Genomic DNA, 24898 nt, shown 5'->3' on the forward strand with positions numbered 1-24898 from the left:
GGGTGGGGAGGGGGCCAGGAGAAGCTTCCACCCGGCTTGGGGCCGGGAGCTCTGGCAGCTTGAGGAGGGCAATGCAGGCGGGAGGCAGGCCGAGACTGAGGGGCTACAGGAGGTCAGGGTCAGGGTTGGGGGACTTCGGGGAAGGGCACCGGAGCAGGTGCCCCCTCTTTCCACCTGCACCTGGGCTTCCCTGCGAAGGCGGCTGGGCCTCCAGCAGGAAGTGGGGTGGGGCTGACCCCTCGTGCCCTCAGGGTGGGCTCTGTCCCTGCAGAGAGGACCCCATGCAGGACGCCAGGAGCACCCGTACTGGCAGCCCCGGGGGTGCTGGAGACACACAGGGGCCGAGACTGGGCCGGGGTGAGATCGTCTTCGGAGGGTCTGGGAAGAAGCGAGGCAAGGTGAGAGCTGCCCCACCTGAGGACTGGCCAGCACCAACCCCTGGGCTCCCTGGACCCCGGGCCCCGACTCCCATCTCCAGGCCGCTCTCCCTTAAGGGGTCTGTTTGGAGCCCCCAGGAGGACAGAATTCTGGAGCTGGTAGCCCCCTCTGGCCCCTGCCTCCCACCCCAACACACGGCAGGTCAGGCCCCACCTCCAGCCATCCTTGGCCGCTCACAGGTTGCCCAGCAGGTCCAGATGGCCTGGGGAGCTCTGGCCTCCAACTGCAACCCTGCCCCACTCTCTGGAGCCCAGCCCACCCCTGTGCCTAGCGCCCCCTCGCCTGCACCCCTGATCCCACCCTGCAGTTCGTGAGGGTGCCCAGCGGCGTGGCCCCATCTGTGCTCTTCGACCTGCTGCTGGCCGAGTGGCACCTGCCGGCCCCCAACCTGGTGGTGTCGCTAGTGGGCGAGGAGCGACCCTTCGCATTGAAGCCGTGGCTGCGAGATGTGCTGCGCAAGGGGCTGGTGAAGGCGGCTCAGAGCACAGGTGGGTCAGGGCGCAGGGGGTCAGGGAGCAGGGGGTCAGGGCGCAGGGGATCAGGGAGCAGGGGGTCAGGGTGCAGGGGGTCAGGGAGCAGGGGGTCAGGGAGCAGGTCAGGGCGCGGGGGGTCAGGGAGCAGGTGGGTCAGGGCGCAGGGGGTCAGAATGCCTGAGAGGCCCCACGCTGGCCCTCAGCTGCCGTTCCCACGGTCACCCTCCCTCCACGGCACTGCAGGGCGGTGGGAGCTGCTCTGGGGGACACGGCCGAGGGGCTGAAGGTCCCCAGGCCCAGAACCTCCCCCAAGAGATCCTGGCCATGTATGAGGCCAACAGGCCTCAGCGGGACACCCCAGGGAAGGATGAAACCTCCACAACCTGCTGTCCACGCTGGGCCTCCTTCACCCCATCTGCCGGGACAGCACCCTGGCCAGCCGGTCGCTGGGGTCAGGATTAAACTCCTGGGCTTTAATTTCAGGGGCTGGGCCTTCAGATGGCTCAGTCAGGGAGGGGGGTGTCCACCCTCTCCCAGCCCAGAAACGACTGTAGAAGAGACGAAGGCGCTGCTGGCCGTTGGGCTGAGGGCTCTGTGCTCTGGAAGGACTTCCTGGGTTCTGGGCGAGCACAGGCCGGGGCCAGAGTCTCTGTCCAGAGGGCAGCGGGTGCCTGCCTCTAGTCCTAACCCTGACCTTGGCCCTGGAGGGCACCTGGGAAGGCCGCCGTGCTCAGGGACCCCTGTGCCCGCAGGAGCATGGATCCTGACCAGCGCGCTCCGAGTGGGCCTCGCCCGCTACGTCGGGCAGGCCGTGCGTGACCACTCCTTGGCCAGCACGTCCACCAAGGCCCGCGTGGTGGCCATCGGCATCGCCTCTCTGGGCCGCATGCTGCACCGCCGGCTCCTGGACCATGCCCAGGTGGGCGCCGGGCTCTGGGCGCTCAGGCCATGGGGCACGGTGTCGGGGCAGGGAGGCCCCCAGAGATCGGCCGCCTCGGGGCTGCAGGGCACGCCTGACAGAGGCCACCAGGGCCATCTCGCAGGCTGACTGCACTACACCGTCTGTGACTGAGCCCCCACCTGCCAGGCCAGCAGTGGGCAGACCAGCCCTACCCTAGGGGTGGGGGGAGGGCGCTCACAGGCCTGGGAGGGAGCGAGGCTGCTCTAAAGGCAGTGACGTGACTCCAGAGCCAGGGGTGAGGTGGGGGGGCAGGAAGGGGCAGGAAGGGAAGGGAGGGGAGCCAGTGGGGGTTTCCTGCCCAGCGAGCGGCCAGCAGGAGGCAGCATCTCCCAGGACCCGAGTGGGGAGGGGGCTGCCAGGCTCCCAGCCGGCACGGGCATAGAGTGGGCTCCTGGTTTCCGAGGACCCCGCCCAGACTGGTGCCCAAACGCCCGGCTCGGCCACCGCCCCACACACTTGTGTGACCCGGGGCTGGTGTCCCCTGCCCCGCCCCCGGAGGAGGGTCTCAGGCAGGCCCCCAGGAGGCCAGGCAGCCGTGTGAGTGGAGCCCCCACCCCCAGCGTGCGGGCTCTGTCTCGAGGGTGCCCTGCCTGGGCGCCCCCCGCAGCAGCAGCGGCGGCTCTCCCTCCATCCGGGGTGCAGGCCACGCCCGGGCCTCACGCTGTGTGTGCCTAGGGGGACGGCCCCGTGCACTACCCCTTGGACGAGGGAGGCAGCCAGGGCCCCCTCAGCCCCCTGGACAACAACCACTCCCACTTCATCCTGGTGGAGCCGGGGGCCCCCGGGAAGGGCGACGAGCCCGCGGAGCTGCGACTGCGGCTGGAGAAGTACATCTCGGAGCAGAGGACAGGCTACGGGGGTGAGGCTGCCACGGGGGAGGGGGCTGCCGCGGGGGAGGGGGGCTGCAGGACCGCCAGCTTGGGTCGGGGTGGGCATTCCAGGCGGAAGGCAGTAAACTCGCCAGAGCATTGAGACCTGGGCCACTGGGGGGTCCTGGGGGAGGGGGCTGCTGGCCAGGGTGATGGGGAACATGACTTTGGGGAGTCTCTGCCAGGCGGTAACATTCCCACTGGGCAGCAGGGTGGTTGCAGGTCCGTTTCCAGTGCCACCCCACCCCCACCCCACCCGACCAGAGGCTCTGGCTGGGGGCTCCAGGCTCTGCAAAGAAAGTGAGATTTGTAAGTTTCCAGAGGCCCGTCTGCCTCCACCGCCCAAGGTTCGCTGCCAGCAGGGGGCAGTGCTGCCTGAGGCGCGGCCTCCAGCGTGGCCAGGGCGGGTCTAAATCCTAAAAGCAGGATTTGCTAAAGCCCCATGTATTTACAACTAACATGTACAAACAACAATATACATGTGATCACTGGCAATATTTATAAGCAGTGTGTGTGTGTCTGCCAACTTAGCACTGTTTAATGAGAACGCAACCTAAGCCGTGTTTAACCCTCACCTTGAGGATGCAGGGCTGGCCCGGGCTGCTGAAGCCGGGAGGCTCACACGCCCTCCGCCCAGTATCCTTCCCACTCGTCAGGTGCCTCAGGAGTTAGAGGGGACCATTCTTGGGGCCGTCTCGGCAGTTTGCCAAGCTTTCCCCTCATAGCCCATCCGGCAGGTCCGGGCTTCTGGGGCTGCACATTCAGAAGTCTCACATCTGTTTTTGGGGGGAAGTAGCCAAACTGCTCCCCTCCTCACCACGTTGAGGTGCCCCGGGGCCCTCGGATGGCCTGGCAAGTGGTCACTGGAACTTTCTGCCCTGGCCGAGGAGACAGGCCCGCCTTTCGAACGTGGCTGGTGTGGCCAGGGCTCCGATGTTCAACTTGATGTTTAAACAGTCACGAGGCGGCCACGCTGGACAGTGGGGAGTGGGCCTGGCATCCCTGTCCCGGGTGACCGGGCAGCCGGGAGCCCACCTCTGGAGAAAAAGCCTCTTGCCTGGAGTTTGCTCAGAAAACGCCGCCAGCTGGTGGTCTGAGGCCCCGGGGGGGTGACCCCACAGGAGGGTCCCAGGCCCTCCGCTCACCCGGGCCCCTGGGTGGACACTGTGCTCCGTCCGTCCACAGGAACCAGCAGCATCGAGATCCCCGTCCTCTGTCTGCTGGTCAACGGGGACCCCAGCACCCTGGAGGTAGGGCAGGCGCGGCAGGAGGGGGCCTCCCACGGGGTCCCCCAGCCAGGGCCGAGATCGCACCTGGCACTGACCTGGTCCACTGTGCCCCCCTCTGCCCACCTCAGAGGATTTCCAGGGCTGTGGAGCACGCCACCCCGTGGCTGATCCTGGCGGGCTCAGGGGGCGTCGCGGATGTGCTCGCTGCCCTCGTGAACCAGCCCCAACTCCTGGCGCCCCAGCTGGCCGAAAAGCAGTTTAGGGAGAAGTTCCCCAGCGAGCACTTCTCCTGGGAGGACGTCGTGCGCTGGACTGGGCTGGTATGAGCCGCCGGAGGGAGGGCCGCGTGCTGGCCCCCGCCCTAGACCCCAGCCCCTGGACTGCGCGTCCATGCCCGGCCCCTCTGGCTGCAAAGCCCCCGGGCTGGCCCCTGCTTCAGGCCCTCGAGGGGTGGGGATGCCGGCTCTGAGGGTGGGGCTGCCCCGGGCCCGGCGGGCTGGCATTCTGGCTGGGGGCCGTGGGGTCACACACCGCCTGCCCTGCCCGCGGGGTCACCTCCGGGCCTTTGTCCTGGGGTCCCAGCTACAGACCATCATGTCCCACCCGCACCTGCTCACCGTGCATGACTTCGAGCAGGAGGGCTCCGAGGAGCTGGACACGGTCATCCTCAAGGCGCTGGTAAAAGGTGAGGCCCGGCCGGGCCCGCGGAGGGCGCTGGGCAGGGGCGGGTGGCCAGCCAGCCCGGCGAGGGGCGGCCCCCACCGCGGGGTCTCGGCCTCCGGGGCCTGCGCCTGGGGCGGCTGCGCTCTGCTGTGAGTGTGAGTGTGTGCGACGGCGTGTGCGAGTGTCTGAGCGTGTGGACAGCCGTGTGTACACAGCAGCAGCACGTGTGACCGAACGGAAGGAACACAGGACCTTCCGGGGCCTCCATACAATGACGACACGCAAATCCACGAGAGGTTCTGTCTTTGGCAAGTTTTACGTTAGATGTATCTTATCACAAATTTTTTAACTGTTTAATCATTCACTCCTAATTTTCGCTTACTTAGCTTTACCCGAGCTTGGGCTCTGTTGCGGACTCGGGCCTCGCTCTGGCTGCGGTGTGCGGGCTCTCCCCGCGGAGGCTCCTCTTGTCCGGAGCAGGGGCTCCAGGCCCTGGGCCTCAGGGGCTGTGCTGCGTGGGCTTGGCTGCGCCGCGGCTCGGGGATCCTCCCGGAGCAGGGAGGGACCCTGTGTCGCCTGCGCTGGTGGGCAGGCGCTCAGCCTCTGGGCCACCAGGGAAGCCCTCAGAAAGCCAAGGTGCTCGGCAAATTTGGGGGTGCTGCTGCTTTCACGAGGCGGCCCACCGCTACGACTAAGTCCCGGCACGTCCCCCGCCCAGAAGCCCCATGAGACCCCGGCCTCCCCCAGCCTCTGGCGCCCACGAGCCTGCCGTGTCTGAATCCGCCCACTGGGGGCCTTCCCTGGACATGGGACCACACACCCTGTGGCCTTCGGAGTCTTGCTCTGAGCACGATGTTTTGGGCGGTCGTCCGATACGCTGTGGCCGGTACTGGGCGCCCGTCCCTTTAGGACAGCGACGGTCCACGTTTTGTTTCTCTGTCGCTCTGTGGATGGACAGTCGGCTGGTCTCCACATCCTGGCTGTCACTCACAGTGCTTCTCATTGAACATAAACACCTGCGGAGAGGCTGACCGCTGGCGGGGGGCATAGGCCCACACAGGGAGCGGCTCTGGGGCAGGGGGCAGCCTTGAGGAAGGGAAGACCCCTCCAGACAGGCACCCACTCCCCACTATTCCACCCATCCCTGGAGTCCCCTCTGGGTCCTGAAGCTCCCAGCAGTGGCTCCTGGGGGCGTGGGTGTCTTGTGGCTCCCGCCGGTACTCAGAGGAGAACCAGGACATCACGTCCGTGGCCATCCATCTAGGAGAGCCACCTCGAGGGGCCCTGTGCCCACTGGCTCTGCCAGCACATGGGTTCCCCCTCACCCACTCCACCCTCCCCGCCCGCAGCCTGCAAGAGCCACAGCCAGGAGGCGCAGGACTACCTGGACGAACTGAAGTTGGCCGTGGCCTGGGACCGCGTGGACATCGCCAAGAGCGAGATCTTCAACGGGGACGTGGAGTGGAAGGTGGCACCAGGCTCTGGCCAGCGCCGGGCGGGCGCCCTGACGAGGGGCTGGGGGCAGCTGGTATCCAGGGCCGGCCTGACCGGGTCATCGCCGGGGGAGCCGGGGAGGTCAGGGCACCTCCCGTTGGGCCTCAGTTGCGGGCATCCCAGGCAGGAGGGGCGCGCATCAGTGGGCGCGCGCCGCCTCGGTGCAGAACGACAGGCAGGGCGGGGCACCCGGGAGCTGGGCGGCTTGCTGAGGGTCCCCACGCCCCTCCCACGGGCCCCCTTCCCCACGGGTTCCCACTCACCCTCCACCCCGCGCCCCAGTCCCGCGACCTGGAGGAGGTGATGATGGACGCGCTGGTGAGCAACAAGCCCGAGTTCGTGCGGCTCTTCGTGGACAACGGCGCGGACGTGGCGGACTTCCTGACCTACGGGCGGCTGCAGCAGCTCTACCGCTCCGTGGCCCCCAAGAGCCTGCTCTTCGACCTGCTGCAGCGCAAGCACGAGGAAGGCCGGCTGACGCTGGCCGGGCTGGGCGCCCAGCAGGCCCGGGAGCCGCCCGCCGGGCTGCCCGCCTTCTCCCTGCACGAGGTCTCGCGGGTGCTCAAGGACTTTCTGCACGACGCCTGCCGCGGGCTCTACCAGACGGTGAGCGCGGGTGGGGTCGTGAGCGCGGCGGGGGGCAGGCGGGGGGCGGGCGCGCCGGTGGGGGCGGAGAGTGGGGCGGGGGGCCGGTGGGGGCAGGGCGGGAGTGGGGGGCTGGGTGGGGGCGGAGAGTGGGGAGGGGGCGGGCGGGGCTGTGGCCGCAGGCTGACACACCTGCCCTCCAGGAGCGAGGCCCGGCCCGGCGGATCCCGGGCCAGAAGGGGCTGCTGGACTTGAACCAGAGGAGCGAGGACCCCTGGAGGGACCTGTTCCTGTGGGCGGTGATGCAGAACCGCCACGAGATGGCCACCTACTTCTGGGCCATGGTGCAATGCCAGGAGGGGCCTGGGGGTCGGGGGAGCGGGGGGGGGGGGGAAGCTGGGAGGACACCAGGAGGGTCCTGGGGGGTCTGGGAGGGCTAGGAGGACACTGGGAGAGGCGTGTGGGGGCTGGGAGGTGGCTGCACACTTAGGCTGGGTCTCCTAGGGCCAGGAGGGGGTGGCCGCCGCTCTGGTCGCCTGCAAGATCCTCAAAGAGATGTCCCACCTGGAGACAGAGGCCGAGGTGGGCCGGACTCTGCGGGAGGCCAAGTACGAGCAGCTGGCCCTGGGTGAGCACGGTGGGGGGGCGGGCGCTGGGGGTGGGACTGGGCGGTGGGTGCTCCCAGCATGGACACTGGGGAGAGGGAGGCTCCCACGTCCCTATGGGGAGGCCGGGTGGGGATCGGTGCATCTCACAGCCCCAGGGAGGTGGGCGCGGGCGGGTGCAACCTGCGGGGGAGGAGCCCAGCGGGCGGGCCTGGGCATGACGGCCGTGGCCGCCCCGCAGACCTCTTCTCCCAGTGTTACCGCCACAGCGAGGAGCGCGCCTTCGCCCTGCTGGTGCGTCGGAACCGCTGCTGGAGCAGAACCACCTGCCTGCACCTGGCCACCGAGGCCGACACCAAGGCCTTCTTTGCCCATGACGGGGTGCAGGTGAGCCCCGGGCGTGCTGTGGGCAAAGCCTGGGCAGACAGCAGGTGCCCCAGCCAGCTCCCTCAGGTCCTCCCACGCCCGCATCCAGGCCATTGGGGTTTGGGGGGTCCGTTCCTGGAAGCTGCCAACCTGACTCCCTCAGCTGGCCACTCTCCCCACTAGCCCCAAGTCCAGTTCAGTCGCTCAGTCATGTCTGACTCTTTGCGACCCCACGGACTGCAGCACACCAGGCTTCCCTGTCCATCACCAACTCGCGAGCCATGCTCAAACTCCCGTCCATCGAATCAGTGATGCCATCCAACCATCTCATCCTCTGTTGTCCCCTTCTCCTCCCATCTTCAATCTTTCCCAGCATCAGGGTCTTTTCCAATGAGTCAGTTCTTCACATCAGGTGGCCAAACTATTGGAGTTTCAGCTTTAGTATCAGCCTTTCCAGTGATATTCAGGACTGATTTGCTTTAGGATTGACTGGTTTGATCTCCTTGCTGTCCAAGGGACTCTCAAGAGTCTTCTCCAACGCCACAGTTCAAAAGCATCAATTCTTCGGCACTCAGCTTTCTTTATACTCCAACTCTCACATCCATACATGACCACTGGAAAAACCATAGCCTTGACTAGATGGACCTTTGTTGGTAAAGTAATGTCTCTGCTTTTAAATATGCTGTCTAGGTTAGTCATAGCTTTTCTTCCAATTTCATGGCTGCAGTCACCATCTGCAGTGATTTGGGAGCCCAAAAAGTAAAGTCTCTCAATGTTTCCACTGTTTTCCCATCTACTTGCCATGAAGTGAAGGGACCAGATGCCATGATCTTAGTTTTCTGAATGTTGAGTTTTAAGCCAACTTTTTCACTCCCCTCTTTCACTTTCATCAAGAGGCTTTTTTAGTTCCTCTTCACTTTCTTCCGTAAGGGTGCTGTCATCTGTATATCTGAAGTTACTGATATTTCTCCTGGCAATCTTGATACCAGCTTGTGCTTCTTCCAGCCCAGTGTTTCCCATGACGTACTCTGCATATAAGTTAAATAAGCAGGGTGACAATATGCAGCCTTGATGTACTCCTTTCCTGATTTGGAAACAGTCTGTTGTTCCATGTCCCGATCTAACTTGCTTCTTGATCTGCATCCAGGTTTCTCAGGACACAGGTCAGGTAGTCTGGTATTCCCATCTCTTGAAGAATTTTCCACAGTTTGTTGTGATCCACACAGTCTAAGGCTTTGGCGTAGTCAATAAAGCGGAAGTAGATGTTTTTCTGGAATTCTCTTGCTTTTTTAATGATCCAGCGGTTGTTGACAATTTGATCTCCAGTTCCTCTGCCTTTTCTAAATCCAGCTTCAACATTTGGAAATTCTCGGTTCACATACTGTTGAGGCCTGGCTTGGAGAATTTTGAGAATTACTTTGCTAGCATGTGAGATGAGTGCAATTGTGCGGTAGCTTGAGCATTCTTTGGCATTGCCTTTCCTTGGGATTGGAATGAAAACTGACCTTTTCCAGTCCTGTGACCACTGCTGAGTTTTCCAGATTTGCTGCATATGAGTGTAGCACTTTCACAGCATCATCTTTTAGGATTTGAAATAGCTCAACTAGAATTCCATCACCTCCACTAGCTTTGTTTGTAGTGATGCTTCCTAAGGCCCTCTTGACTTTGAACTTCAGGATGTCTGGCTCTAGGTGAGTGATCACACCATCATGGTTATCTGAGTCATGAAGATCTTTTTTGTACAGTTCTTCTGTGTATTCTTGCCACCTTTTCTTAATATCTTCTGCTTCTGTTAGGTTCATACCATTTCTGTCCTTTATTGAGCCCATCTTTGTGTGAAATGTTCCCTTGGTATCTCTAATTTTCTTGAAGAGATCTCTAGTCTTTCCCACTCTATTGTTTTCCTCTATTTCTTTGCATTGATCACTGAGGAAGGCTTTCTTATCTTTCCTGGCTATTCTTTGGAACTCTGCATTTAGATGGGTATATCTTTCCTTTTCTCCTTTGCCTTTCACTTCTTTTCTTTTCTCAGTATTTGTAAGGCCTCCTCAGACAGCCATTTTGCTTTTTTGCATTTCTTTTTCTTGGGGATGGTCTTGATCACTGTCTCCTGTATAATGTCACAAACCTCTATCCATAGTTCTTCAGGCACTCTGTCAGATCTAATCCCTTGAATCTATTTCTCACTCCCACTGTATAATCATAAGGGATTTGATTTAGGTCATACCTGAATGATCTAGTGGTTTCCCCTACTTTCTTCAATTTAAGTGTGAATTTGGCAATAAGGAGTTCATGATCGGAGCCAAAATTAGCCCCCGGTCTTGTTTTTGCTGACTGTATAGAGCTTCTCCATCTTTGGCTGCAAAGAATATAATCAATCTGATTTGGATATTGACCATCTGATGATGTCCATGTGTAGAGCCTTCTCTTTTGTTGGAAAAGGGTGTTTGCTGTGACCAGTTCGTTCTCTTGGCAAAACTCTGTTAGCCTGCTTCGTTTTGTACTCCCAGGCCAAATTTGCCTGTTACTCCAGGTGTCTCTTGACTTCCTGCTTTTGCTTTCCAGTCCCCTATAATGAAGGGGACATTTTTTGGGGGGTGTTAGTTCTAGAAGGTGTTAGTTCTCCGCCTCTGGTCTCAGCAGAAATGCTAACCAGGAGCCTGGCCTCCCTCCATGGAAGGTGTCCCTTCTGCCCCAGGAGGGAGGCCCTGGGGGCTCGAGACTGGGAGGACTGATGCCTCAGCTGAACCCTGAAGGGCAGGCCTGCTGCGGGCACTGCAGCAAAGGTGTGGAGGGGGTCGGGGGGGCAACAGCCACGCCTTTATTTCAGGCCTTCCTGACCAAGATCTGGTGGGGGGATATGGCCTCGGGCACCCCCATTCTGCGGCTGCTGTGCGCCTTCTTCTGCCCGGCCCTCATCTACACCAACCTCATCACCTTCAGGTCGGTCAGCACAGGCAGCAGCCGCTTGCCAGAGCTGTGCCGGGGTGGGGGGGAGGGGTGGGGGAGGGGTGGGGGGAGGAGTGGGGAGTAGGGAGGGGAGGGGGGTGGGGTGCGGCTTCACTGTTGCCAGTGGCGGCACGCCCCCAGCCTCCCCCCACCGCAGATTCGCGTGGCCCCTGTGCGCGCCCCCCACCCCTCATCCCTCTGCAGTGCCTCCACTGGCCGGGAGCTCGGGGCTGAGTGGGAGCCCCGGGTGCCCTCCCCCGATCCCTGAGGGGCTCCTGTGATCGCAGCGAGGAGGCCCCCCTAAGGACAGGCCCAGAGGACCTGCAGGAGCTGGACAGCCTGGACACAGAGAAGAGCCTGCTCTGCGGCCTGGGCAGCGGGTGAGAGCCTGTGGAGGGGCAGTGGTGGGCATGGGCGAGCTCGGGACCCCAGGTGCCCGTCTCACCACTGCCCGTGGCCTCCTTCGGGCGCAGGGCGGAGGAGCTGGCTGAGGCGCTGAGGAGTGAAGGTGGCCGAGGCCGGAGAGCCGCCTTCCTGCTAACACGCTGGCGGAAGTTCTGGGGGGCGCCTGTCACCGTGTTCCTCGGGAACGTGGTCATGTACTTTGCCTTCCTCTTCCTGTTCACCTACGTCCTGCTGGTGGACTTCCGGCCCCCTCCCCAGGGCCCGTCGGGGTCTGAGGTCACCCTCTACTTCTGGGTCTTCACGCTGGTGCTGGAGGAGATCCGGCAGGTCAGTGGTGGGCCCGGCCCGGCTGCAGACGGAGCCCGGGGGGTTGCGGGTCACAGTCCGGCCCAGGAGAGGCTGTGCCCCGCGAGGGGGAGCCCAGGCCGCCGTCACTGGGTCGCCTGCCCCCCGCCAGGGCTTCTTCACAGACGAGGACACACGCCTGGTGAAGAAGTTCACGCTCTACGTGGAGGACAACTGGAACAAGTGCGACATGGTGGCCATCTTCCTGTTCATCGCCGGGGTCACCTGCAGGTCTGGGGGCCCCGAGGCCTGGCAGGGGCAGCCCCGGGGGGCTGGTGGGCAGGTCTGCCTCCAGGATGGGTCCGCCCGGGTCTGGCGCCCATACTGTGCAGCCTGGAGGAAGCCCCAGCCCTCTCTGGGCACGGTGGCCACTCAGCCTGCCCTCCCCACCCCAGGATGCTGCCCTGGGCCTTCGAGGCCGGCCGCACGGTGCTTGCCCTCGACTTCATGGTGTTCACGCTCCGGCTCATCCACATCTTCGCCGTCCACAAGCAGCTGGGCCCCAAGATCATCATCGTGGAGCGGATGGTGAGCCTGGCCCCGCCCGGTGGGAGCTGACCCTTCTCCCTCACGCCTCCCCGCACCGGCCAGCGGGTGCTGACGTGTCTTCCCTCCCTCCCCGCTCCCGCCCCCCGAGATGAAGGACGTCTTCTTCTTCCTCTTCTTCCTGAGCGTGTGGCTCGTGGCCTACGGCGTGACCACGCAGGCGCTGCTGCACCCGCACGACGGCCGCCTGGAGTGGATCTTCCGCCGCGTGCTCTACCGGCCGTACCTGCAGATCTTCGGGCAGATCCCGCTGGACGAGATCGACGGTCAGGACTCAGCCTGGGCCGGGGGGCTCTGCGTGGGGCCCCGCCCCGGGGAGTCACAGCACCGAGACCCCCTTAGCACCACACTCCTTTTGTAAGACCATGGACACCTGGTCCTTCAGGGGGCCTCTGGGGGTCATCAGGTCACAGGGGGCCTGATGGCTGACGGTGGGCAAGTCCAGCACACCCACCAGGTCATGTCCGGTGAGAGACAGGTCCGGGCTGACGGGTGCCAGCTGTGGAGGCCCCAACCTCGGGCCCTGGGCAGGAGACAGAGATACAGCTGTGGACAGAGAGGGCTGCGGGGGCAGGGGCCTGGCGGGGGGGTGGGCAGGCACTCAGCAGGGCCCACCCCAGCCATCACCTGGTCTGGGCCCCACAGCTGGCCTCCCAGCACGTCCCTCCCAGTTATGCGTGTGGCCTGCCTGCTGGGGAGGCCCTCGGCTGGAAGGCCGCTCCCGAGGGCACCCTAGCTTCTGGGGACCACCCAATGTGTAAGCCCAACACCCTGCCTGGCTTGTGTGGCCTGCATGAGAGGGTGTCTCCAGGGCGGCCCCCTGTATAGGGGTGTGCGTGGGGGCTGGTGGAAAGTGAAGTCACTCAGTCATGTCTGATTCTTTCAGACCCCATGGACTGTAGCCCGCCAGGCTCCTCTGTCCATGGGATTTTCCAGGCAGGAATACTGGAATGGGTTGCCATTTCCTTCTCCAGGGGATCTTCCTGACCCAGGGATTGAACCCGGGTCTCTTGCATTGAGGGGAGACTCTTTACCATCTCAGCCACCAGAGAATCCTCCGAGAATTTCTCGTGATAGTGCAGTGGGGGGTAGGGCGGTGCTCGGGGAGCCCCAGGACCGGGAACACCTTTGTGGGCCCCAGCATGGCTGGGGTTCACTGAGGAGGAGGAGGAGAAGGAGAACCAGTCCCTCCAACCAGGGGTGCCAGTGTGGGGGCCCAGGGCCCCAGCCGTGCTGGGCGCTCTCAGGGTGCAGAGCGGGGGCAGGGGGTCCTCACTCAGGCGGGTGTCACGGGGCGATCATGGGCGCAGAGTCCCTGAGGCTGTCTGCGGCCGCTGATGAGGCAGGTCAGCGCCCGTGACCTGGTAAATATTTGTCCATGGGATGAGGACGTGACTGAGACCGGCGGGCCCGGGCTGAGGGGCTGCGCCGTCACGGGAGCTGCCTCCTAATTAGCGGGTTTTGCAGGCTCATTTCCTGGGCTGTTTTCTTAGCCCCCCCCGCGCCCAGCACGGGGCTCCGTGTGTGCTCTCCCGTGGGCACCATTTTCCAGGCCATTAGTTTAATGAGCCCCTGCCTGCCCTCCCCAGGCGGCCCCGCCTGGGGGACGCTGCCATGACCTCCAACTGCCCCAGTCCCACGGGGCCCCTCGGGAGGAGGGGGAGAGGCGGGCGCCCAGCACCGGGCAGGGGTGGGGTCCCTCCCGACCCGACGGCCGCACACCGATGGTACGAGGGCACTGTTATGGTTCGGGGTCCCCGGGGGCAGGGAGGTGCCGGACTAGGGCTGCAGACTCCCAGGGGTCCAGTTTTCAACGCCACTGTAGCTGCCGGGCTGATCCCCACCGTGGCAGGGCCAGCCCGGGCCAGTTCGCTGAGGGTCCTTCCCCTTCCCCATCTCTCAGGGTGGAACCCCCGGCCAGCCCCTCCCTGGGAGCCCACCGCCCCACGGGCGGAGGGTAGTTTGCTCACTTACGGGCCTGCGGTCCCCGGTGGGGTCCTGGGTGGCCCCAGGACCTGGCGGTGCCTCTGAGAGTCCCGGGGGAGACACAGGCGCCCCATCACCACAGAGCTGCTTCCATCGGACGGGCAGGCCCTCCGGGCCACTCAGGGTGCCCAGGGCGAAAACGGATCTGCAGGCCGGGAGGGCAGGGGCGGCTGGGGAGGGTCTCACACGGAGTCCCCAGCCCCCATCGAAGTACCTCACTCAGGAGAGGCTCATCCTGTGAGGGGGACACACACAGGGGAACAGGCCCTGCCAGCCTGACACGCGAGCCCAGAGGTGGGAACACGGGCTGCCCCCCGCTGAGGCACAGCATGAAGACGGAAGGGGGGCAGTCACAGAAACACAGTCCTACGTGCATGCGTGTGTCCGGGTCCACACACACACACACACACACACACACACACACACACACACACACACGGCCTCGGAGGTCATGCATGCGTGTGTCCGGGTACACACACACACACACACACACACACACACACACACACACACACACACACACGGCCTCGGAGGTCATGCATGCGTGTGTCCGGGTACACACACACACACACACACACACACACACACACACACGGCCTCGGAGGTCACCACCGGGAGCCTCAAGCCCTCCTGACGGGGAGATGCCCCAGACCCCGGGGCCCCCGCACCCGTGCGCCCCCTACCTTGGCCTCCATCTGCACCTCCCTCCCATCTCCTGGGGCAGGGGTGGGGGCCAGGCTGGCCCTGCAGGGGCTGAGGCAGGCAGGGGAGGGGCTGGAGCAGGGGTCCTGGGGCCCCTCAGGGATGCCGGCCCCTCCAGATTCCCCGTCCAGGGCCTGGAGCTCAGCCTGCCCCAGACTGGGTGCTCACTGCCCGTGCTCCTCCCGCCCCGACGGCTCTTGGAGCTGGCTCGTCCTGGAGTCCACGGTAACCCGTGTCAAGGGCATTCTGCTGCTGCAGGCTTTGGGAAAGTGCAGACCTGCCCCGGCTCAGACTCCTGTGGCGGCCAGTGATCCACAGGCCTGAGAAGTCCTGCGGGAGAGACCCCACGCCCTCGCTGAGGCCAGCGCCCCCCACGCTGCCTTTGAGCAGAGCCTTGGGTGGGGGTGGGATGACACGAGCTGGGCTCTGCTTCCAGAGCCCGTGGGCCACTGTGACGTCACAGCGAAACCAGGGGATGTGGGGCCGGCACAGTCAGGCAGACCACCCAGGACCTGGTTGTCCCAGGACTCAGAGTCTGAGTGCCGAAGCCCGGACCATGCCCGGGAAAGCACGGGAACCGGCTGCCTCCCCGGGCCCTCCCCCTGGGTGGCCTCAACCGTGGGGACACAACTCTCAAAGCCTGCGGGCGCTGGCCGCTAGGGCCAGCCCCAATCCCTCATGCCCGGCCCCAACCCCATGCGCCCGGCCCCAACCCCACGCGCCCGGCCCCTTACAGAAGCCCGCGTGAACTGCTCCTTGCACCCGCTGCTGCTGGAAGGCTCGCCCTCCTGCCCCAACCTCTACGCCAACTGGGTGGTCATCCTCCTGCTGGTCACCTTCCTACTGGTCACCAACGTGCTGCTCATGAACCTGCTCATCGCCATGTTCAGGTGCCCACCCTGCCCCCTGCCTCTGTCCACTCTGGGGGGTGGGGCTTGGTTCTGGTCCCCCTGACCCAGACCTGTCCAGCCCTCCAGACTGCAGGGGCAGTCGCCTCTCTGCCCCCAGGAGGGGCTTGGATATGGGCTGTCACTCCAGAGCTGGGGCTCCCCTCTGGAGGTCCCCCCTCTGGAGGTCCCCCCTCTGGAGGTCCCCCCTCTGGAGCTCAGGGCACCGAGTAGGTGGTGCAGGCCTGGTAGGGGTGTGCGGGCGGGTGCCTGGGTCTGCCAGGCTGTAGCAGAGGGGTGGCGGGGAGCCCCGGGGGCGGGGTGGGGCGCAGGGCCATGTGCTCACTCCGCCCGCCTGCCCGCTGCTGTCCGCAGCTACACGTTCCAGGTGGTGCAGGGCAACGCGGACACCTTCTGGAAGTTCCAGCGCTTCCACCTCATCGTGGAGTACCATCAGCGCCCCGCGCTGGCTCCCCCGTTCATCCTCCTCAGCCACCTGAGCCTGGTGCTCAAGAGGCTCCTGCGGAGGGGGGCCCCGCAGAAGCGGGCGCGCCTGGGTGAGGCTCCTGCCAGAACCGCGTGCATGGAGGGGCCCTGGGCCTGGGTGGGGGCAGGGGGCAGCAGGCGGCGGGCCCTGGCCCTGTCTGCGGCGGCCCGGAGGGTCTGCCCACCACGGGGCTTCCAGGCCTGGGCCCTGCCCTGAGGCTGCCCGGCCCCCCCAGAGAGGGACCTGCCAGAGCCTCTGGACCAGAAGGTGGTCACCTGGGAGGTGGTGCAGAAGGAGAACTTCTTGAGCGAACTGGAGAAGCGCCGGAAGGAGAGTCAGGAGGAGCTGCTGCGGAAGGCGGCGCACAGGTGCGGGGGCGCCCTCCCTGCCCCGCCTGGGCCGGCACGGCGGGCCCCCGGGGCGCTGAGCCCATCGGGCTGCCCTCGGGGCCAGCACCCTCCCTGCAGTGCCAGCCACGGCCCCGCAGGGTGCCAGGCAGGGGAGGTGCTGGGGCAGCTGGTGGAGAGCCAGCTCCCGGGGGGCTGGGAGATCTCTGCGGGGTGACAGGCTGCCTTAAGGCTGGCGTGGCCCCTCACGGCCCAGGGTCTGGGCTGGGTAGGGACATGGCCCGGTTCTAACGAGCAGCCTCTCACCCTGGACTGGGCTCTGCTGGGCTGGGCCTGCCCTCCACTTGGGGGTTGGTGCCAGGACTCATGAGGCCCCTCCTGTTCTGGGGTGAACCTCACACCCACGCGCCTGGTCCTGCCTGCAGGTGGGAACAGCCCTGACCCCCGCCCCCACCATGCCCGAGGGGCCGGAGCACCCTGAACTCAGGCGCCCACAGAGGCTCAGTGACCCCCAAACGCACCCGAAGGGCCTGGGCGTCAGGGCAGGGAGGTGGGAAGGCCCCCGTGTGGGGCACTGGCCTTCAGCAGCCTGCTGCCCGCCCGCTCCCGCCACAGGGTGGACGTCGTGGCCAAGCTCCTCGGGGGCCTGAGGGAACAGGAGAGGCGCGTCAAGCGTCTGGAGTCTCAGGTAGGTGGGCGGACCAGGGCGCCCTTCTCCTTGAGCAGGGCCTGGCAGGGGACATGCAGTCAGGGCAGGGGCAGGGCGGGCAGGGCCTGGGGCTTCCGCACTCGTGCCCCTTTGGGACTCCTTCGGGAGGAGACCCTGACGCTCCCCGGGGGGTCCTGTGCTGAAGACCCCTCCCCGCCCCCTCCTCCCTCTCCTCGAGTGATAGCCACCAGAGGGGTCAGAGGGGAGCCGGCTGGCGGGGCGGGGGGTGGACGTGGGCCCGGCCCCAGAGTCCCCAGCCTGCCCTCCTCCAGGTCAGCTACTGCGCAGCGCTCCTCTCCTCCGTGGCTGAGTCACTGGCCCGCGGCAGCGCCTACTGGAGTGAGTGTGACAGTCCCCGTGCCCTGGATGCTCGAGGGGCGGGTGGGCATGGGCAGCCCTCTGCCAGCCTGCAGGCCTGGGGCTGCATTCTCTGCCTCACCTTAGGCCTATGCTTCCCACCTGTCCTGAGAGAAGACAGCCCCGGTCTTGGCTGGGTCTTGGCTGGCCCTTGGCTGGCCACTGTCTTCAGGGTGGGTGGGGCCCTCTGTGGGAGGCATGGTTCACGGGCCCCACTGGCTGCTTCCCCTGCCCACCCCCAGCTCTCCCCTGGGCTGCCCCATTGGGCACCCAGCAGCTGTAAGGGGGCCTTCCTCCCCACCCAGACTCTCGGAACTCCAGCAGCGGGAACCCACCAGCCTCTGCTGACCACGGAGGGGCCCTGGGTAGCAGGGAGCACCCAGAGGTTGGCCAGCCACCCTCCAACCCCTGAGCCACCTGGACGTCAGCACATGGAGCCCTGCGCTCCCAGGGGCCCAGGCCTGGGGGGCACGGCCGTTGGCTGCTCATCCTGGGCCTCGTGGAGATGCCAGCACCGCCCCCCCCCCACCAGTTGAGCACTCCCAGCGGGATGTACCACCCTCGTCCTGCCCAGCACCTCCTCAGGCCTGGGAGTGCAGCGGTGTGTGTCACGGGCCCCCCGACAGACCCCTGAACCCCATCCAGAGCCAACCACCTGGGGCCAGAAGAGCAGGCCTCGCTGAATGCCTTGTGGGGGGCCTCCCTTTAGGGGGGCCGCTGCCTTGGGGTCTACACCCAACCTGTGTCACCCACCAGGAGACTGGTCTTTTTCTGAAACGTTTGGAGTTGGAATCTCTGTCTTCAAGACCCAGGCTGAGTGTTCAGTGTGTGTGTTGGCTGCCGCCCCCATGCCTGACAGCGCACATGAGGAGTTCTGGGCCATCCCGTCTGGGTAGTGGCAGCAGGTCACCACCCCAAGAGGACCCGCCTCCACCCCCGAAAACTGCTTTATGTTCAGTGGAGCCAGGAAAGCACACCCACACCTGGGGCTGCAGTCCCAGGCAGAGGGGACCCCGGGAGGCGTCCGTTTAGTGAAGCACGTGACAAGGGACGGGGTCCAGGCCCTTCTGAGAACCCCACACAAGGCGAATGGGCAGCCAAACTGTCTCCTGTTCCCCTGGGGACCTGGAGCCCTGGGATAGGGAACACAGCAGCAGCGCCAGGCTGGGGCTTAACAGCAGTCACGGGAGACGCGCTGGCTCCCGTCTGCCTCCCCACACCGTCTGGGGACCAGCTCAGCGCCCTGCACAGCAGTCGGCTGTCCTGGCGATACCGGTCATCCCCACACGGGGGCGGCCCAGCGTGCCGGGCCACCGGCGGCCGCTTCCCGCCCACACTCACTCCACTCTCCCCAGATCCACTACATCATCCCCCGGACCCAGCCCTCATGCGAGCAGCTGCGACTCCTCCCCAGAATGGGCTGGGGTCTCAGCCTCTTGCTCGGTACCGAGGAGGGGCTCCTCAGTCCAATAGAAAGACCTCCTCCTGACGAGCGCGGGACGATGGGGCCTGGACGGCGGAGGGTCCCGGCTGCGGTCCCTGGGGGAGAGGCGGTCCACACAGACACACGGAGCCAGAGGAACACGCAAGGCCTTTACTGTCTCCCGGGCAGAGAACGGGTCGGGCCTCCACCACCCCCGGCCCACACCCTGGCGAAGTCTGCTCCCTGCTGGCACCTACAGGCAGTCGGCGGGCCGGCTCGCTGCCCTGGAGCCCCGAGCCCGATCCAGCCCTGAAGCCGCCCCGGGGGCAGCAGTGGCCAGCCTTCCAGCACAGTCAGGTCAGGGAGGCAGCCGGGAGGTCTCCTGGCTCACACCTCCGCACCTGGGGCCTCGGGGCTGTGTCCTTGCTCCGGAAGTGGTCCCTGCTCCGCTTCCTGCTGCCGTGGAAACCCACCGTCTCCACCAACGGGGTGCTGGACCCAGACCTGGCGTGGGCCACGCCCGCAGGTGTACCCACCTCCTGCAGGCCCCCTCGGGGTCCGCTCCACTCCTCGGCTTCGGGGCTCCCGGGCCTGGCCAGGTGGGCCAGCTCCACGGGGCCCTCGCCCCCTGCCGCTCCTGGAACCCCAGGGTCGCTCCTGCCCGGCTCCCCTGCCTTCCTCGGGACCCGCCTCCTGTCGGGCCGAGCCTCGCTGGCTCGGGCAGGCTTGGTGAAGACAAGCCGGCCCTCCCCGCAGCTGGAGGGGTCCTGATTGAAGGAGGGCACGTAGTCGCCGGGGGCGGCCAGGTTCTGGGGGCCCAGGAAGGCCAGAGCGGCGGCCCGGTTGCTCTGCTCGCTGGCCTCAGCCACCTCTTCCAGGCTGTACCTGGTCCAGCGCTCAGGGTGGGTCACGTAGTCAGGGACGGGGGGCGCCCTTGGGGGAGCAGGGCTTTCAGCGGCCCTACCTGGGCCACCCGCTACAGGCTGGCTGGAGGGTGTCAGCAGCTGCCGGAAGCTCCCCCCGTCCCCCGGACTGGCTGGAGTCCCAGCGGGCGCAGCCCGCCTGGCGGCCCCCTCCAAACCGCCGAAGATGCTGTGGCTGCGCTGGGAGAAGGTGGCGCTCGTGCCTCTCAGGTGGAAGGGCTGCACCGCCTCTGTGGGGAGGCCCCTGGGGGGCGAGCGGGGCTCATCGGGGCCCGAATCCCCGGAAGCCTCCCCAGGCAGCTCCCCCGGGGACAGGGCATCCACCCCAGCACCATCCAGCACACTGAGGTCTGAGTCCGAGTCGCTGAGGGAGACAGTGTCGGGAGGCAGGACGTCGACCTCCGAGTCTCCTGCCTCTGCCATGTGTCCTCAGGCCACGCCACACCTGCACCAAAACAGCCCCGGGAGTCCCCGAGAACACCACAAGCTCAGACCCACCGCCCCAGGCAGGATCAGCAGGAAGAGCAGTGTCCCAGGAGGAAGGGCCCCCCACCCCCACCACACCCACCCACACACTGAGAGCCCTCCTCTTACCTCCCCGTCTGCCAGGTGCCTGCTGGACGCTGGAGGGCAGGTTGGCTGAATGCTGACGAAGGTTCTTGGTGGCAAAGGCCCCCGGGCACGGCTCTGCTCAGCGGTTCAGTGACTGGCTAAGGGTAGGGAGGGACAAGCGGCCATCAGACCACACGGCGAACACATAGGAATGGTGCCAATACCCCTGGAGTGGGCCTGGGTTTACAAAGCCCCCAGAACAGCCAGACCCAGGAGCCGGTCCTTAGGACTTGTCACCTCCCTCAGTCCTTGCCAGGCAGGTCTGACTAGAGCCACTAGGGGGCCCGCACGGGGGTGGTCTGGCGGAGAGCAGCCAGCCGGGGCGGCAACCCAGGGTCACCAGCAATCCTTGCGCTCCCTCTATCGGCCAAGTGCGGTACGTGGCAGGCAGTATGCTTAGTAGCCCAGAAGTGTGCGACTCTTTGCAGCCCTTTGGATTGTAGTCTGCCAGCTCCTCTGTCAATAGGATTTTTTAGGCAAGAATACTGGAGTGGGTTGCCATTTCCTTCTCCAATAAATAAGAAATGAATGAACGACACGTGTAACATAGTTCTGTGCTGAAGCAGGCATCATCCTCCTCGGACTGGCTAGCAGCTGCAGGTGTAAAACATTTTTTAAAAAAAATCTGTGGAATACAAACTGGAAAATACAAATACAAATACAAACTGAGAGGATATTCTGGCCATTAACTGAGTAATTTTTCACTTGGGAGACTGTCACTGTTTCATTTTGACACAGTGCCAGTGTTTCCACACACTAGCGTATTCAATTGTTTTGTTCTCATAACCTATCTACTTTCTATCGGATTACAAGGAGTTGTGAAGGGTGATCACACATTTCAAAAAGTGAAATTACAGAGTCCACTTCATGCCAGTCACTAGTCTAATCTTGGTAACTGTGGTGGTTCCACGTGATAGCTTATTACGTGTTTTCGGGTCAGTGAGTGCTCAGAGGTACGGTAAACAGCTGACAGTCATGGCCGTAACTGCAAACCAGCTCACTGAACAGCTCGAACTAACTCACAGTCAGGACGTCATAAGTACTTACTGTGTGGATGAGGAGTACGTTTATTCACTTTTCTAACAATTGCAATAAAGAATTTTAGAGCTTTCTGCGGGATGCTGCCGGAGGAAGGGGCACGCAGGAAGTACTCCACAAAGCCGGGGGCACCTGCCGGCTCTGTGGGGAGGAGGTGAGCTCCTGAGTGCTGGGAGATGCCAGCTCTATGGGTAGGTGTGCTCCTGAGTGCTGGGAGATGCCAGCTCTATGGGGAGGAGGTGTGCACCTGAGTGCTGGGAGATGCCAGCTCTATGGGGAGGAGGTGTGCTCCTGAGTGCTGGGAGATGCCCTGGGAACTCCAGAAGGGACTGCAGCCAGGCCCTTGGCATCTGAGCGTCAAGCTCTCAGGAAGCTGGCTCAGCCTTGCTTGGCAGAGGCCGGCCCCACAGCTCCTGAGGCAACCTCCAGGGACATTTCCTGTGATCCTCCACACATCCTTCCCTTTCCCAGCGAAGCACAGAAGTGCCAACACCTGGTTAGCATTCCAGTGTCACCAGGCACCCTGAAACTTGTTTCCAGGCTCAGAGGACAGGCCTCAGCCTCCCTCCACCAACTTCCTCTTCCCACCAACCTCCCGTGCTTGCCCAGGGTGACTCCGTTGCAACTGCGGCCACCAAAGACCAGGCCAGGTGGACCAGGAGTGGGAGTGACCTGCTCCAGGTCAAACACAGGCGAGATCTCCATTCCTCTGGGCCTTGCATGACTCCCAAAATGAAGGAACAACTCCAGGAAAGGGAACACGAAGTAAACGCCAAAGGTGTCTGTTTTAGGGCTGGCAGGACCGGAGCGGGGAGAAATTGCCCGTCATTCAGTACACTGGAGGCAAAGCTGGAGTTCCAACCAGCCTCCAGCTTCCTAAATTTGCACTCCCGTCCCCTGGACGCCCGTGATCAGTGGGACACGCCGAGGGGAGCCGGGAATCGCAACCCCGAGACCGGGCATGCCAGGTCTGCGTCTCAGTTCTCTGAGAATTTCCGGAGCTCACTGCTGAGTCCAGAGCTCAGTCCAGGCTGACGGAGGCGCGGTTTTCTCAGGGCCGGGGTCGGGCTGGCCAGGTCCCAGGGAGCGCTGGCTTCCTTGAGGGTTGTCTCTCTCCCCCGGGAGGAAGAGCCTTTATTTTCTCCACTCCACGAGCCCAGAATCTCGGCGCGTGCCCAGCAGGCGCTCGTGTCAGCGGCCTGAGTCCGGCTGCCAAGTCAGGCGGGGGCGGGCCAAGGGTCCGGGCCTCACGAGGGTCTCCCTGGTCGGGGCAGAAGACTACGGACAGTGGCCCCCTGAAGCCCGACGGGTCAGCAGCACGGCCCTCCCCACCAAAAACCTACCGGCTCACTTCGGCCTGGCTGCCTCCATCTTGCGCCGCGCTCAGCCCTTTGGGAAACCGAGTCCCCCGCTGGCCGAGAGCCGCTTCTTCTACGCCTGAAGAACTACATCTCCCACAAGGCACCTGGCTTCCACTCCCGAGGCCTATCGGGAGTGATGTCTTTGCGCATGCGCTGCCTTCCCTACAGGAAACGGTGGCGATCCTTCGCGAAGAGACCGGAATTGACACAGGAAGAGACTCGGGGTGAGGAGGCAGGGCTACGACTCCCAGAATTCTCCAGGGCTAACGGCCAGAGCCTCGTTCCTGGTACTGTAGCCCACTTTGCCGGAAGTCGCGAGAACCGGAAGTGCGTCACCTTCCGGCGCGGATCCCAGGCACTTCCGGTTCCGTTCCGGAGCTGCCGGCCCAGCCCTTTCGGGTCCCCGGAGCGGGGCCGCGGGGCGTGTCCCGCCCACTGAACGGGTCAGGCAGGCCACCGCGCGGCAAGCCGCCTGAGGGATGTGCCCTGGCCTCGCCTGCCGATCGTCCGACTGGTCATTTCTGCCCCGAAAATTAAAGTCTCCCAGTCGTTTCCGACTTTGCGACCCGGTGGACTATACAGTCCATGGAATTTTCCAGACCAGAATACTGGGGCGGGTAGCCTTTCCCTTCTCTAGGGGATCTTCCCAACCCAGGGGTCGAACCTAGGGCTCTCACATTGCAGGCGGAGTCTTTACCAGCTCAGCCACCAGGGAAGCGCCCACTGAAGCTCAGCAGTGGACGGCCAGAGGGAGCCCCCTCGGGCAGAGCTGCACCCAGGAATCCAGGGTTCAGGCCGTGCTGCCGCCCAGCCAGGAACCCAGAGAGGAAACAGGGCCTATTAATGTGCAACCTTGGGACACGTCTTATGGCATCTGATCCCATCACTTCATGGCAAATAGATGGGGAAGCAGTGACAGACTATTTTTTGGGCTCCAAAATCACTGCAGATGGTGAGGGCAGCCATGAAATTAGAAGACGCTTGCTTCTTGGAAGAAAAGTTATGACTAACCTAGACAGCTTATTAAAAAGCAGAGACATTACTTTGCCAACAAAGGTCCGTCTAGTCAAAGCTGTGGTTTTTTCAGTAGTCACGTATGGATGTGAGAGTTGGACTATAAAGAAAGCTGAGCACCAAAGAATTGATGCTTTTGAACTATGGTGTTGGAGAAGACTCTTGAGAGTCCCTTGGACTGCAAGGAGATTAAACCAGTCCACCCTAAAGGAAATCAGTCCTGAATGTTCATTGGAAGTACTGATGCTGAAGTTGAAACTCCAGTACTTTCACATCACACCACCTGATGTGAAGAACAGACTCATTTGAAAAGACCCTCATGGTGGGAAAGACTGAGGGCGGGAGGAGAAGGGGACAACAGAGGATGAGATGGTTGGATGCCATCATCGACAATGGACATGGGTTTGAGAAGTTGGTGATGGACAGGGAGGCCTGGCGTGCTGCAGTCCATGAGGTCGCAAAAAGTCAGATGTGACTAAGTGACTGAGCTGAACTGGGGGCATGTCATCCCTAAAGGTGCCCACACACAGGGTCTCACCAGGAATGAGGGAGTCCAGGCCACCCCAGGCACTAGTTCACATCACAGCTTGAAGAGGGTCTTGCGGCACAGGGAGAAGTAAAAAGGAGCAGGTTCCCTGAGCCATCCGTCTCCCAACCCACCAGTCCCTATTTGGACTCTGGAGGAGCAGGCCTACGGAGGCCCTGTGACCCCCAATACAGGGCTGGGACCTAGTTTCCAATATCAGCCCCCAAGAAGGCCACCAGGACCCCTTGACATACATATCCCAGTCAGGGACTTGGAGCCTCAAGAGGTCAATTTAGTGCACAGGCGAGTCAGTACCTGCCTGCAGCTCTTGGTGACGTTACCCAGCATTCCTGGTGGGGGCAGCAGCCTCTGGCTGGGCCTCAGTCCCCGAGGCTGGGCCAGGTGGGCTCCCCCAGGGAGTGGCTGAGGGCTTCACCTCCAACCCCTGGAAGACAGGGCCAACCAGCCCCTTGACAGGAGGTTACAACCAGCTAGACAGGAAGAGACGAGACCTTTGGGAGGGAGCCGTGTGTTCATCTCCTACGGAGTTGACCTTCAGGAGGGGGGGGTGGTCTGCAGGGCCCTTGCAGCCTGAACC

General features: G+C 63.7%; 2 protein-coding genes across 2 annotated transcripts; one reads left to right on the forward strand and one right to left on the reverse strand.

Annotated features, from left to right (window-relative positions):
- Positions 1–281: 281 nt before the first annotated feature.
- Positions 282–18840, forward strand: TRPM5 (transient receptor potential cation channel subfamily M member 5). The gene is made up of 24 exons (XM_065938009.1): positions 282–398; positions 746–926; positions 1664–1830; positions 2548–2731; positions 3927–3991; positions 4099–4290; positions 4553–4655; positions 5983–6101; positions 6410–6760; positions 6916–7056; positions 7217–7340; positions 7559–7704; positions 10514–10626; positions 10920–11012; positions 11106–11364; positions 11495–11613; positions 11778–11910; positions 12020–12194; positions 15353–15506; positions 15879–16060; positions 16226–16358; positions 16953–17025; positions 17319–17385; positions 17709–18840. Exons 1-24 carry the CDS (start codon positions 282–284, stop codon positions 17813–17815), a joined length of 3498 nt encoding a protein of 1165 aa, XP_065794081.1. The 3' UTR covers positions 17816–18840.
- Positions 18841–18982: 142 nt separating this feature from the next.
- On the reverse strand, positions 18983–22985 carry TSSC4 (tumor suppressing subtransferable candidate 4). Its single transcript, XM_065938010.1, is given in 4 exon segments — positions 18983–19245; positions 19248–20194; positions 20344–20459; positions 22743–22985. Coding segments are annotated over 2 exon segments (957 nt in total). The 5' UTR covers positions 20173–20194; positions 20344–20459; positions 22743–22985; the 3' UTR covers positions 18983–19213.
- Between the last annotated feature and the right edge of the window lie 1913 nt (positions 22986–24898).

Source organism: Muntiacus reevesi, chromosome 5 (genome assembly GCF_963930625.1).
Source record: "Muntiacus reevesi chromosome 5, mMunRee1.1, whole genome shotgun sequence".
In the NCBI taxonomy this organism is placed as follows: domain Eukaryota; kingdom Metazoa; phylum Chordata; class Mammalia; order Artiodactyla; family Cervidae; genus Muntiacus; species Muntiacus reevesi.